This window comes from Lepisma saccharinum, chromosome 20, assembly GCF_977018435.1.
Source record: "Lepisma saccharinum chromosome 20, izLepSacc3.1, whole genome shotgun sequence".
NCBI classification, from domain to species: Eukaryota; Metazoa; Arthropoda; class Insecta; order Zygentoma; family Lepismatidae; genus Lepisma; species Lepisma saccharinum.
In genome coordinates, this window is record NC_139248.1 from 67,039,380 (window position 1) to 67,055,645 (window position 16,266).

Below are 16,266 nucleotides of genomic sequence, written 5' to 3' on the forward strand. Positions count from 1 at the left end.
TTCGTTCGATATTTAACCCTTTCCGGATGGGCCTGAAAATCCGAATTTTTTCCTGAGAGACAGGTTTCTGCTGTTTTTCAGACGATCGTAAAAAAAAATATGTTGATAACGTTTTTTTCTGAAATTACATGTTCTCTTTCCACATATATATATAATATTGCTAAATTTTATACAAATTGAAATAAAAATTACTGAAAACATATTATCAATATTTATATATATATATAAACTACTTCTTGGGATTGAAATCGCCTCTAAACGTGAAACCCAAAGCAACATAGAAAATGAGACTTTTAGAAGCTCGGATTTGAAAGAAGTGGTTACAACACACGTGCACAAGAGACAGTCATTCACAAAATAATTTTATAGTGAATGACAGGCTATGCCCATCCTCTGCCTTGCCCATTATGAAAGGGTTAAATAAATTTAATAAAATAAATTTTACTATAGTCCTAGCATTTAACTATTTTGAAACCTAACCTTCTCAACAAAGTGTGTATACGAGAACAGAGTTGAAGGAAGCATCAACTTTTAATCACCTAAATTTCATGAGAAAAGTATCCCTTTACGTAATCCACAAATTCATTCTACACTCATCCTTTTCTCAGCAACATGCATGTACATACTATGTAAATCTACATAGTTAACAAATGAAAAAAAATGTACAACATTGCTAATACACATTTCAGATTATAGTTATTACAGTGACTTTTAGTAGATAGATTATGAATTATGCTGTGCATAATTATCGTTCTAAAGTGCTAATCATAAACAAATACAAAAATAGATCACAAGTACAGTATACCACACTAGTAACATATAGTTATGTGGCACTATGTCCAGAAATATTAAGAATAGATCACTAGATTGTTTCAAAATAAACAAATAAAAAAATTCACTTTATACTAGATTTATGAAGAGGGTTTACAGTGTGTTTCAGAAAGTAGTTGGTTTTTAAAATGTGTGAATTTCTGACTGGCACTTTTAAAGACAATTGTGTTGCTTGAAATCAGAACTGCAAAGTGTACTTACCGGTAAATCATGTTCTTATATTTTACTGCTAACATTTACGGTTCCAATCATTAATCTAACAAAACGTTATAATGCAGGAAGATTCTAAATTTTGTATACTACAAAACCCTGTAAAATTTATATTGAAAGAATTTTCACTGTACATGTATGAAACTTATTCTTTTTTAAAAAAAGTAAATTTCTTTGGAAAAAGGGGGGGAAGGGTTCTTAAGGCTTGGTTGGATCTTTTGCTGATGCCAGCGAATATCCTCCCTTTTCAAAAAACAGCTATGATATTCCAAATTCTTAAAAATTACAAATGCTTAGAATTCCTTCTAGAGCAGTTATGCAAATCTTCGTCGTGTGGTTTTCTTTCCATCTTGTCTACATACTATCAACAGTTTAATAGGCTTACGTGGCCACAAAACTGTTGTAAATATCTAGGCAACAGCACACAAAGATTTGCGTAACTGCTCCAGAAAAAAATTCTAAGCAGATGTAATATTACAAAATGCAAATGATCGTCAACTCCTTTCACTTCGAACATTTCATTCTAAAGCCAAATTAGGACAAAATAATGAATATTCAATTTCATATTCATAACAAAATAAACATATGGTTGTGTAGTGTCAATCTCCAAATGTACTTTCTGAAACACCTGAACTCATAAGAATATTCATTATGAACATTTAGTAGAACTAGCATTTAGTTATTTGCTTATTAGTGACATCACACTTGAGTCTTATGTAGCACTACACTACAAAACATGATCATGAATTTATCAACAATTACAAACCATGATGAATGAACCTTGGATATATAACTTTCACATTTTTACAAACAATTTAAGGGTAAACAACACATGTTTATTAAAAACTATAATGCAACATTTGTTGAAAGAGCTTTTCTTCTCTTTCAGTTAGTGCAATTCTAGCAAAAGTTCCAAACATCATAGTCTTATTTTTTCATAAGAAATCCGTATTCGTATTTTCATTCTGATAACACTTTCAACAACAAACAAAATGTCAGTTTTTATTAGTCTGCAGCGCTAGGGTGATGACGGTAGCCAATGAGAATTTTGCAGAGAAGTAACACTCCAATGAACTGCATTATCCAATAATTTATTAACACCAAACCCTTCGAAGGTCGATCAGGTCTCTTACTTGCTCTTGTAGCTTGGTCCCAAAACTACCTCAGTTGAGTACGGAAAAACTTCTTTGCCAACAACAACGCTAAATCACTTCCTTTACCATAACTTACAAATAACACAGTCCGTGTGCACAAGAAAACTTAAAATAAGTGTTCTTTTAATGCATCACACAAATAACAATGCTTACATTTCTAAATATATTAAAAAGAGAACAGGGGTGTCCACACGCTTGTAATTTTCTTCACAACTCAAAAAGAAATCACACGCTCATGCATACAACATGCAAAATTGACCTATATATTTATACATTTTTACAACAGACACAAATTGCTATTTTGCAATTTGAACCTAGAAGAAACGCTGTTGCAGAAACAATTACACACATTGAATAAATTACATAATCACTTAGCCACAGCCTATGGGCAATAGTGGGGAGGCATGGTTGCAGTTTCTTAACAATATTAGCTCCACACCGAAGTCTGCACGTAGTCAAATAGATGAAATGAATTCAGTTTTGTACTAATCTTCTTTTCGACAGTTGCACATATTCACTTAGATCCACCTACAGAAATAACTGTATATTTATATGTTCATAAAGTTGTTTTTAATACATGGTGTTTCACAACGATTCATCTGATTTCAAATGGTTGTATATTTGGAGCTTACAAGGTCAGAGTTGTAAGTGATACATCAATCTGAAGGAAATTCATTCATCAAGGTTACCAGTTACCACTCAGACCTTGTATACTCCAAACGTAAGACCACTTGAAAATGTGATGAATAATTTAGAAGCACTCCGTATAATTAAGTTTTGCAAGTTGTTTAGATAGAAAGAAAACTTCATAACTAACCAAATCGCTAGTCAAATTTTACACTAGTGATTTTTAGATTTCTCTAAAAGTAGTCAATAGTGCCAGTGCATTGCAAATAATTTAATAAACAGCTCATTGATCACTACCTGAGATTATTACAGTAATGTAATATTATAGACATTAGACTTCATACATTAGAGTCCTGAAGATTAAATAATGATAATGTTCTTAGTTATGATTAGCAGGTTTGAGGCTTTTTGTTTGATCATCTCAAAAACACTAATAACTAATGAAAAATAGTTATTTTTCAAATTTCATTATAATTTTAAAAGTTTGTAATAGATCAAAGTTATATGTTTTAACTAAGTAAATTAAATGGGGGGGGGGGGTCTATTGCCGAATTGTATTTTTACAATGTATTCTTACAAAATGTTTTTTTTGTATCCTTCATGGTTTTCTTGATTTATGTATCAAATCCTGCCAACCTATGTTCCTTCCTTAAGTTACTTTTCAAAACAAACAAATTGATGTGCAGAACTTAAAAAAATTAAAGTGGACGGAATTTTCCTTTTCTGCTGTGATGCCAGAATGACTAAATCATTATAAATTACCACATAACACAGTATTAAGATGTTTTTTTGTCTGCAAAGCTTTCTTAACATATAACAAAGTTCACAGACACCTGACACAACAGACGAATTGCCAAATATGCACATAAACTACAGAAAAACACAAAAGCAGATATATATTATTACCAGCTTGCAACTTAAATATCTCTTAATATGGCGCTGTTGGTATGGTACAATTATTATTGCAACGGGAACAACTTCGTTATACAATGTAAGCTTCAGCTTTTAAATACGTTTTTGGTTTTGTAGCTTTTATGAAACTGTAGACATTTAGAAGGATAGCAAGGGAGCAGGGTATCAGTGTGAGCCAATCTTGGTTCTTTTTATTCGGTGGACACCCCTGTCACAACCACACCTCCTCACTATTGACAAATAGTCAGACTCGTTCATTGGCCATCTCCAGTGGCGGAGCCGGGTGGCGAGAACCTTGCAGTTCGGCATTGTCCATCTTTGAGTACGTTATAGCCTTGCCTGCAGGACTTTGCGTTGAGTTCACTGCATTAGCGGCATTAAAGTACCCACCTGGTTTTGGCTTCAAATGCCTGTTGTTCATTTCCATGTGAACGATCTTCATAAATTCTATCTGGGCAGCTAACTTTTGAATTTCCTCCTGGGGGAGCAAAAGTAATAATAAATTATCGCTTACAATTGTGTAATTTAAGTGTTAGCATGCAATGTTAATTAGACATTAAGTGCTTTTATCTCAACGACAAAATAACATTAATTATAATAATTGGCTTAAGTGTCTTAGTAATACGAGCAAGAACACCTGTAGGACTTTTTCCCAGGTGGGACAGAGTAGATTTCATATCTTCCCCTTCAGTAATGGAGACATATATTTCACCTTTTATTATTATTATTAATAATAATAATATTTTACAAATCATAAAATCCAAACTAAATTGAAAATGCTTTGACATTGTAGACAAGTTCAGGGGTCTATAGTAATTTGAGATATCCCAAGACAGAAAATTGAGTAGATTCAGGTCAGGTGACCTCGCAGGCCAGGGAATAAAGTGCCTCCATCCAATCCAGCAAACATGAAAGGTAACATTCAGGTGATTGGGGTCATCCACAATAAAATGAGGCAGTGCTCCATATCTCGGTACGCTGCTTCTCCGGCCTAGGTTTCCTTTCTGAAATTGTTCATTGGCACATCACCTATTTCTTGGTTTATTTTTGCATGGTTTCACTGAATCACATTGTTTATATATTTTTTTTATATGTACGTTTAAAGTCTGCCATCATGAAACTTGGCCAATTTCACTCAAATGCAATAGGAGATCAACTGGTGTGGTCACATTATTTGAAACTTTCCTCCTAAGCTACACACTGTATTATAAAGTTTTTACAGGCTATCCTGTAAAACAATTGGAATTTTTGTTTGTTTACCTCTGAAAATGTGGTTTGGGCAGGGATTTGAAATTATGCCTTAACAGAATTTGGAATGCCTGTACCATTGGAAAAATTGATTTTATGGCTGTCATCTTGAAACATTTTGACCAATTTTGCCCAAATGCAATGGGGCTTGCCCAGTAGCCACATGAATTTCAGTTTAACTCCTGTAAATTTGCACAATATTGATATTACTCCCAATGAATTCACCACTTGACAAAGTTTTTAGGAAGAGGGTATAGCTATAGTAATTACCCTAAAATTACTGACATTTTTGTTCCTTAATCTACAAAAAGGGTGCCTAAATATAGCAAATATTGAAGCTCTTGCAAGACAAAAAATATCAGGTTTTTGCCTCTCCTCTAGCAGCTGTTGAAAATTCATCTCTGAATCTCTAAATTTACGATAGTTATTGTATTCTCATTTACACATAGTTAATGCAAAATATTTGCAAATCTACTCTCACTTACCTCTTAAACTGCATATTATATTTTAAAATTATGGTTCAATAAATGTCCTAAAATTACTAAGTTTAGTTCCTTACACTCCAAAAATGTATTCAATGCAGAGTTTTGGAAAAAGAAAGTGTAGCACGATATGATGCACTTAATAGTGGAAATTGGTTTTTAGGCTGCAATCTAGCTCAAATAGAATAGTGTATTTGCATTTTCAAGCTATCTGCAAATGCATTTTCAGCTTATTCACAACATTTCATCAGAGAAAAATGTTTGATGAACAATATCAGAACTTTTCATTTTTGAGGTAGATTCAAAATGGGCTTATGACACAGTGCACTCAGACTAATACATGTATGTTGATCACGCAAAAATAAATAATTAGGAAAACATAAATACAATATCAAGGAAAGAAAGCACAAACTCTATTCACTTGCAAAGTCTTCTCCAGTGATCTTTTGTCCTTATGACATCATGATTTTACTACCATACGCATACCCTAAATTTTCAGGTTTGTTAAAATTTACAAATTCAGAGTACTTTGGACTTCCTGAGACCCGAGGAGAAAAGAAATAAAGAGTAATATTTGTGATTTTACAAAAAATGTAACTGTTACTTAGCAAATAATAAAAAAAAAATATATGCTATTTTTATGGAGTAGAAAACTTTTCGACTGGAAGGTAGGTCCGAAGTTACACCCATATTTACAGCTGTATTGGTCTGCCAAAGTGGGTAGCAAGCAGTTCAATGTACCTTCCCAGAATCTTCCAGTGTTTTCTTCCTTCATCCCTATTTTAAGCAATTTGTAATGTTTAGAAGTCCTTGGGAAGATCCCAAAAACTAGATGAAAACATTGAAAGTTTTTGACAAAAACCACTTGCGATTTTTTTAAACATTTTCTTATTATGGAACGGTGGTTATGTGAACATTCGAGAAAGGGTCCATTGTATACGGTTTTTCAATAGTAATGCTCGAAGTTTGGCAACTGCGCATGACCAAGCCAAGAGTGACGCAGGCGTTATATTTAGTAGGCGTGCTCAGTTAGTCTTAACAATTCACCATGGAACGCTACACCATTCAACAACGCGTGGAAATTGTTAAAATTTATTATCAAAATCAGTGCTCTGTTCGCCAAACGTTCAGTGCGCTGCATCCAATTTAAGGGCTCCACGATCGTCCTGCAGAGTCAACAATTCGCCGTCTAATCAAGAAGTTCGAAGCAACCGGGTCAGTGGTAGACCAAAAAACACCTGTGCGTCAACGAAGTGCAAGATCCATTGAAAATATTGCAGCAGTCTGGGACAGTGTGCGTGAGAACCCAAGACAGTCCATTCCACGTTGTGCACAAGAACTTGGCATTTCTCTGACGTCAACTTGGCAAATTATGCATAGTGACTTGGGTCTTCACCTGCATAAGGTGCAATTAACTCAAGAACTAAAGCCCAACGACCATAGACAGCGCTGTGCATTAGCTGACTGGGCTCTAGAGCAGTTGGAAGCTGATCCTGTTTTACAGCGAAAAATCATGTTTAGTGACAAGGCCCATTTCTAGTTGAGTGGCTTCGTGAACAAGCAGAATTGCTGGATTTGGAGCGACGAAAACCCACGGGAGATTCATCAGGTTCCACTGCATTCCGACAAAGTCACTATTTGGTGTGCATTTTGGTCTGGCAGAATCATCGGTCCATATTTTTTTGAAAATGCAGAGTCGCACTCACTGTCAACGGTGATCGATATAGGGTGATGTTAACAATTTTTTTTGGCCTAGATTGGATGGGATGGATCTGACAAACATGTGGTTTCAACAGGATGGCGCAACGTGCCATACTGCACGTGATACACTGACTTTGTTGCATGCTCCGTTATATCGCGAGGTGGCTACATCAGCTGGCCTCCCAGATCCTGTGATTTAACGCCATTAGATTTTTTTGTGGGGCTACATGAAATCTAGAGTCTATGCTGACAAACCACAGATGATTGCCGCTTTCAAGGCCAACATAACTCGCATCATTGGTGAAACTGAGCCACTTTTGTGTGAGAATGTCATCGAAAATTGGATCTCCAGGATTCGAATCACTCAGCGGAGCCGCGGCGGCCATTTGGCTGATATCATTTTTAAAACATAACGTCATCGAATTGGCTTCAAAATACAAGTAAAAGCATGGTGATATCACTTACACAATTTGTTTTATTTCACTTCAAAGTTCGAGCGCTCCTAATGGAAAAACCCTTTATAAAGGTGAGAAAAAGAAAAATCCTAAATTCGAAACAAAATTTGAAGTCAGGGTACACAAAAAGTAGCTGTGCCTAATTTCTACATTTACCTTTAATTCCTCATTTTCCTGGTAGAGGTCTGCTGTTTCCTCGGGCATCAATCCTATTCCATTTAATGAAAATGATGCTGTAACCCCTCTTGCTCTTGCACGGTTATCGTATTGATCTCCTTGGCCTTTCAACACACGAAATACCTACAATTACAGGAATGTTTAAGAATCTTTTACAGTTGTACAACTACACATTCCAATAGTGTTTCTTACTCAACCTAGACACAATGGAACCTTGACCATTTCTGAATAATCCTCCCACATGTGAACCCATGTAAGGAATTTCTGAAGTGTATGGACTGTGGTGCACACAGATTCGTAATTTTGTTATATTGCGCTTTCATTTGTGCCAGTTTGATGGAATCATGTTTATTATTGCCACCAGAGGTTAATATAATCAGTTACGCAATGACATAAGAACAAAGCCTCCGTACGACCTCGCAGCCCTTCAGGCAGCACATTTTGGATTCTGACACAAGGACAGAAAGTAGTTTCCTCAAGGACACTTTGTGAAGGTGTCTGAGCAATCACGATATTGAGGAGAAGGCTAAAGTATGAGGGGCAGTCAAATGAAAACCGAACACCCACTACAAAGTGACAATGGAGATTGTTTTAATCAAAAGTAATTGCCACAAGTGTTAAGACATTTATCCCACTGGGAGATGAGACGATCAATTCCAGTCTTGTAGAAAGAGGTAGGTCGCTGAAGGATCCACAACCTCACCCACTGTTGCACTTCCTCGTCCGAATGAAACCGACGTCCACGAATGTCTTTCTTCAGGTCACCAAAAATGTGGAAGTCACAAGGGGAAATATCGGGGCTGTATGGAGGAAGTTCAAGCATTTTCCAGCCAAATGTCTGAAGCTTATCCCTCACCAGATTGGCAGTATGGGGACGGGCATTATCAAGCAAAAGGATGATTCCATCCGACAGCATTCCACGGCATTTTGACTTTATGGCGCGTCACAGTTTCTGCAACATGTCTGCATAGCGCTGCACATTGATTGTGGGCTCCACAATCTAGGAAGTCGACAAGCAGAGGGCCGTTGCAGTCGAAGAAGCAGCTCATCGTGACCTTACCGGAACTTGTATGGACAGCTATGGATTTCTTTGGCGGGGGAGAATCAACGTGTTTCCATTGATAGCTTTTCTGTTTGCTCTCGGGCTCAAAATGGTGACACCACGTTTCGTCCCCTGTGACGATACATCACAGAAACACATACTCTTCCTCGTGGTACCGCTGCAAATGACTCAGGCATGCAGTCATTCTGTCAATCTTTTGTCCCTCCGTCAGTTGATGCGGAATCCACTGCGTGCAAATTTTTTGGAACTGCAGGTGATCTTTGATAATGGCATGCACAGAGCCATGACTAATGCCAACCTGAACACGAATTTCTTCCTCTGTGATTCGTCGGTCTTCCCGAATCAGACCATCGATCCTCGCAATCACATCAGACGTAATGGCTCGATGGGCCTGTCCCGGGCACGGATTGTCTTGCAGTGATGTGCGTCCTTCGCGGAATCTCTTCTGCCACTCGTGCACACTTGTCAGGGACATGCAGTATTTGCCATACGCTGCAGACATGCGACGATTAATTTCGCGTGTTGCAGCACCCTCAGCCACCAAGAAATGAACCACACCTCTCTGCTCTTCTTTGCTTGCCTCCATTTCCAATGCTGGACGAACACACTTCACTACGCTCACCTCCTGAGCAATGACGAAGCAACTGTGTGGACCTGTGCGTTTTCACTATGCATTTCTGCTACTCTACAGATGGCAGTATTGATACGTAACAACAGTGTTGCCAACTTTTGCAAGGAATGTGTTTTATGGTGGGTGTTCGGTTTTCATTTGACTGCCCATCATGCATTCCATACTGTTTTTAAGTTCCGAACTTGCACTCACTAGTCACATACTTATATTTACTTCCTGAACTTTCTCTTCCATACTAAGTGGAGAAATGATTTCATAGTGAATCATTGTTGTTCTTTTGGTTATCTTTAAAATGTAAGAGACCTATTTAGTTTACTATTAGTTTGGTTGAGTGAATATCAAACTAGCAAATTGAGAAGATACAATGTTTTTCTTTCAGCGAGTTTATCAAAAAACTTACAGGGTGTCCGAAAAGTCCCACACCATAGGCAAAATGGTAAAAAATAATTTTGTTGTTCTTTTGTTGTACGGAATGATGCTTGTCGCAAGATGAACGTGTGGAAATAATACTGCTATGTGGGTGTGAACGTTACTCAAACCGAGATGTTGCCAGTGAGTTCAATCGACACCATCCCGAACAACAACTATCTGACAATCAAGGGAGTATCCGAAGCCATTGGCCCAGATTACGCTATGTCCCCCATGTGCTCAACAATTTGCGTTTCCGCCTACAAACATGTGTGGAACTCAACGGAGATCACATTGAACAAATACTGTGATTTTGCCTATTGTGCGGGACTTTTCGGACACCCTGTACATATATGTAGTCTTATGGTGCTTGCACATTATGTAAATAAACTCGCATCAACTGGGACAGTGTTGTATTTATACATTCGTAAAGCATAGCTGCCTCATAACAATTTAAGTATACCTTTAACACTTGCATCTTCCACTGTGTGTATCTACAGGTTCGTATACATTAAACAAGTCAGTTTAATGTGCACAAGTGAGAGAGATAAAGTTTCAGAAGTGGGAGAATAAACTTAGCACAGTGAATAAAAGAACTCCACATAAAGCTTGTACAGGCTGTCAGAGACGTTCCCTTACCACTACTTGAATGCATCACGTTCGCAACATGACAATGTGCTGTGTGAAAATTTGGTGATATTCTGTTGCTTTGGAATAATTTCGTTTTCGTGGTTGGCATCCCTGCTCTGAAGGCTACATGTAACACTCACGGAATTCGTGTGTCAGTGTTGCAACATGGCTGATGCGAGCAGAGTTACAGTGTTTAGTAGCAGCTAGTGAGTGCACACACGGATTCACTGGATACATAGTTTGTTGTTTGTAAGTGTGTACCGTGATGTAATGTAAACTTTGCAAGCATGTTATAGTGTAAATAAATAACTACATATGTTATAATAAACAAATATGTCATGTATATAGGGGTAATATGTACTATGTAATATAAACTGTAGTTTTTACAGATGAGTCATTGTTGAAATTAGGAAACCTCAAAATTAACGTAAATACTTTGGGTGTGCAAACATGAAATACCTAACACCCAAACAACAAGATTGTGACCACAAACAAGAAATTCAACTGTGTACAGTAGGACACAATAGGCTTGCACCTTGCAGTCTGCATTTTAAAATTCTGTTTTGTACACTACGTAAGCTTATTTAAATCGAATCTATCACTAATATCCTTTCTTTTCTTTCTTCTATTCTAACGTGATCATGTTTGCACAAGAAATGAATGTGAATAAAAGATTCAATAATATTACATAAATATTTCGGAAGCACGAGGCCCTGTGCGGTGGCACGCATCGCACACCTTTAACGGCAGCCCTGGAGACAAGTAAGTGGAGGAAAAAAAAAAGTGCTCCCCTGTGCATAGCACCATGCCATGAAGGCGTATAGGGGGTGTGGGGGTAACACCCTAAACTTTCTTGATCCGGTCGTGAGTGGGGGTGATGTGATCAGCATCACGCCCTGACTGCCTTTACCCCCCAGGGTTTCCCCCAGGTACCCATGTTATTCGACGCTGGGTGGGCACCGGGGCTGCTTCCATCGTTAGAAAAGTTCCTGGATTTGAACCGGCCAGGGATCGAACCCGGGACCTTTAGCATGGTAGTCAGATGCGTTACCGACTGAGCCACCGCGGCCACCTAGTGGTGGAGAAGGTTACATAATTTAGAACTCCATAATATGCATTCATGTCCAGATATTATTAGAATAATCAAATCAAGACGACTTAGGTGGGTAGGCCATGTGGCATGAATGGGAGAGGAAAGAAGAGTTTACAGGACTCTTGTTAGAAAACCTGATGGTAAGAGGCCTGTAGAAAGGCTAAGACGAAGATGGAGGGGTACAGTTGATATGGACCTAAAGGAAACTGTTAAGGATGGAAAAGTTTGGATTGACCCAGGATAGGAACAGATGGAAGGCTTGTGTTGCTGCTGCCATAAACCTTCAGTTTTAAGTTGAAATTATAGTACTACCACTTTGAGAGCTTTATAACATGCAGTGCATTAGCTGTAATGATGATTATGTTCACACAGTCTAAATTTTGCTGGCTTCATTACAATATAAATTATTAGCAGGCGCGGCTCGTGCATTATTTACCTGGAGGTTCACTGTAGCCATGTAATCATGTAACACATATTCAGTTTCCGCAAATAGACTTTCTTTTCCTCGCTAAACAAAAGGATGGGGGAGGGCTTAAAAGGTTTGTCCACATTTTGTTCATCTGGGAGAATAAGGTTTCATAGTAGAGGTGTGTGAATAAATTTAGGACTGAAACTACAATAAATTGTGCCTTTATAAAAAATGTGGGGTTTTATTGGAAATCATGGGACGTCCTCAGGTAGGGGCAAGGAAGGAGCAAAAAACACTCCTTCACTCTGAAGTTACTGCAACACTTTTATAATAATTACCATAATGATTGATTGATTGATTTACTTTATTTTACTTCATGTTTTGTGCCTCCAGGCTAATTTGCAAAGATGGAGATGAGTGATGAAATGATGAAATTGATGAATGGACATTCACAAACAACCAAGCCTGAGCGGGATTTGAACCCGGAATAATTACCATAAATTACTGTAACTGAAATTAAATTATATGCATGTAATATATATTTTTTTTGGTTGACATTTATTTTCCGGGGAGGGGGGGGCTTTTCCCTTTCCCTTTCTGGAAGGAGGCAAAGGAAATAGAGAAGAAAGGTGAAGAAGAGACAATGAACTGGAATGGGGGACTGAAGATAAACAAAGAATGGAAGAAGGTGTTAGAAAGAGTGGAAAGGACAAGAGAGAAAGAGGAGAGAAGAAGGAAGAAGAATGAAGGAAAAAGAGCATGAGATAAAAGAGTCCAAACACATTCTACATGGAAGAAAATGTTTAGCCTTTCAGGTGACAAGGGAAAGCCACCTGCTAGAATGATCCAGAACAACTTTCTAATAGTCTGGAGGGGAGTAATTTTTGTGTGTATATATATCGTCCTGTTTTGTACCTTGTTACATTTGTACTTGGTGCAGAGTCTGAAGAAGACCTTGCTAGAAGGTTGAAACATTACGTTTAGTTTATGTTTTATAATAAAATAAATTTCTGCCTTGGTCAGCATATTGAGTTTTTCTGATTATTAGGTAAATTTTAGAAATATGCTATAAATTAATATCTAATTTGTTTAATATTTTGGTGTATTTTCCCACCACTACTATAAGTTGTAATATATGCATTAAACAAAAACTCTCCCATTATTCACATGTAAAAATTGTAGAATATTCAGAAATACACTTACTTTTGGGCCAAACACAAGACCAACAGTCACAGATGTGCTTAGCTGAGTTCTGATGAAGCCCAGAAGATACTTAATATCTGGACCAGCATGTGGGAATATGAACAAGCTGAAAAGTAAAGGGTATTACTTAAGAATTGATAGTAGCTACTTTCACTATTATGTACTTGTAGTGAATGCACTTGATGCAAAGTAGAGTAAAATATATCAGAAAAAGAAAGGTGAAATTTGTGTTAAATTAATTACCAATTAATCAAATTCTGTACACAAAAATACATCTGTTAATTATAGCCCCACAGAAATTGTTGTCTGACTTGGTATAAGAAGCAGTCAATCGGAATAAACCTTTCACCAGTCTCTCTGGTGCAGTGGTCAGTATCATGTGTGGCAGAGGCCCCAGGTTTGAATCCTGGTGAAGGTAAAGGTGAGGTTCCCCCTGCATATAGCACTGTGCCATGAAGGCACACTTGGGGGGATGTGGAGATAAGGCCCCGCATATTCTTGATGTTGGCCATTTTATTTTGGAGGTGATGTGATCAGCAACATGATCTGGCCACCTTTTACCTCCCAGGGTTGCCCCCAGATATCCATTGATTTGAGGCTGGGTGAGCCCCAGAATTGCTTTATGTGGGAACAAGGCCACAAAAATTCCAATCTTAGATCAACCACCCCAGAAATTACGTTCCTTTCTTGTTTCATCTTACTGTATTGTGTAATTATACTCAATTGTTTCCTCCTTCCCTTATTTGTTATTTTTATTATGGGGATCTAAGTATAGGGTGAAGAAAAGGGGCTAGCGAGAGGTTGTGTAATTGGGCTCAGACCTTTATAAGTTCGGAGTGACGCCTCCGTCTTCCAGGTACATACCTGCGCTCTTTCTTTCACGATGTTGACTCACTCAAACCAAATCCAAAACTGATCTCGAAATTTCCTTCCGATCTTCTCAGATCGGTTCGGTTGCTTCGCTATACAAATTCCAATACCTGTCGATTCAGATCAGGCTGTCAGGCTGGTACCTTTCCATGGATGAGGCAAGTAATGGAATTTGTAAGGTCTGCATCCCAAACCGACGAGAACATCCTGTCTCCGTAATGTTTTGTTTTCCAGTACACCTTCTAATTTTTACCTACAAGTCAACACAATACTAATCTTTCTCTTGAAGGACAACAGACACTTAATGTTTTATTTATTTTCTTCATGTATAATTATCTTTTACATTATATTGTATCTATACATCCTCTACACCAGTGGTGTGTTATCCCATGTTATCTAGTTTACCACCGGTAAACAACTTTTTTCATATATATACACAAATTGCCTGAAACTTTGAAGTTGTCAGAATTCTTTTTTTGTTTTATTTGCATGTCTGTATTGGTGTTTTATTCCTATTATGTCTAATTAATATATAATAAATATACACAATAAATAAGAATTGTTGGGGTGTAAGGGGTGCTCCTTCCACGTAGTGCACCCAGTAGTCAACCTCACTTCCACGTAGTACACCCTGGACTGCAGACTAACGATGCTCTGGCGACAGGCCCCATGGCCAGTGTAATTCTGTGTCGTCCTGTGTTTTGTCCTTATTTGTGCTGAACACCTTTTTTAGTCTCAGCTTTTAACTAAGGTAAGGAAATTTTAGTTTTCAGACACGCTTTTATTTTTGTTATGATAAGGGGCTGGACCCCGTATAGTGTGATGGGTGCAAAATAACCTCAGTGCTGGTTCACTTGAAACATTTTATTTCAAATTCAAAAAAAAAAAAAAAAATAAGAATTGTTACTGTAAACCAGGTCAAATTTTCAGAATATGCCAGTTCTATACCTTCTAAATCTTCATGCCTTGGATCTAGACGGAGATTCATAAGCTGAAAGAACATGTAAAGAGGGAGGGAGGTATTGATCTAAAATTGAGCTGTGCAGGCTAGATCCATGGGCTGTCTGATAACCTTGCAAACAATCCTAACTGAATCAAGCCAACTGGTAATCCCCTAACATCTGGGTCACTGTGGTTGACTAAATTTAGAATTACCTCCCCTCCCCTCTCCTCCTCCAAAGACTGAAATCCGTTTCTGCTGAGGTATTTATACATGCCAGTTTAGTCTCAAACCCAGCATATGTAGTACAACAATGTCGCAAATTAAAAACTACAACAAGACAAAATTGGAAAATAAAGGATGATCCAGAAAGGACACCCGATATTAATTGCTGATCATCACTTTATTTATGTGAATACTTGCAAGCTACAATGACAAGAGGTGTGACACAGACATGGGAGTTTGACGCATGATGTGTCAATCAGGTTTTGAATGTCGCATCACTCATCACTTAGGTTTTGAATATCACATCACTCAGGTGGGCACCATCGTTGTCAGAGCACTCATGCAACTGAGCCACGAAGCTACGTCACAATGTATTCTCCAGCATAGCAATAGCAATAGCAGGGATTTCATGGTGGATGTTAACCTCCAGTTCCTGGATCGTTGCTTAACGGGTTTCATAGACCCAGGACTTCCAAGTATCCCCACAAGAAAAAAAATCTGATGCTGTCAGATCCGGCAAACATGCTGGCCAAGCCATGTCACCATGTCGGGAGATGAGGCGGCCCGGAAAGAGGTCGTGCAATTTGGCCATGGAAACCAGGCTGTGTGCGCCATTGAACCATCCTATTGGAACCATGTGATCTGAGGAAGGTGTTGGAGCGCCGCCACAGGAAAGTCTTGGAGCATGGTCACATAGCGCTCTGAATTGACAGTACACGTTGCACCAGTGGCATCTTGAAAGAAGTATGATCCAATGATTCCTGATCCCACACCACACAGTTAACTTTGGACTGTGCAACCCACACTGATGCAACTGCCGTGGGTTTTCTGTACCCCAGAAACTGCAATTCTGTTTGTTCACCGACCTGGACAGCAAAAAGTGTGCCTCATCAGACATCAGGAGGTTGTCAACAATGCTTAGATCTTGTGCCCACATGTTGAGAAATGTGTCACAAAAATTGAACACGTGCCACTTTGTTGCCTGGGGTCATTGATT

At 38.1% G+C, this 16,266-nt stretch overlaps 1 protein-coding gene across 1 annotated transcript in view; it reads right to left on the reverse strand.

The window, feature by feature from the left end:
• Positions 1 to 3,384: 3,384 nt before the first annotated feature.
• The window catches only part of LOC146003312 (putative G-protein coupled receptor CG31760), an 822,492-nt gene continuing 809,610 nt past the window's right edge, over positions 3,385 to 16,266 (reverse strand). The window contains exons 13-15 of the mRNA XM_083141570.1: positions 13,235 to 13,340; positions 7,777 to 7,920; positions 3,385 to 4,212 (exon numbers count right to left, since the gene is read on the reverse strand). Of these exons, the coding sequence (XP_082997696.1) occupies positions 3,979 to 4,212; positions 7,777 to 7,920; positions 13,235 to 13,340 (484 nt within the window). The 3' untranslated portion in view covers positions 3,385 to 3,978. The remainder of the gene's footprint in view (positions 4,213 to 7,776; positions 7,921 to 13,234; positions 13,341 to 16,266) is intronic.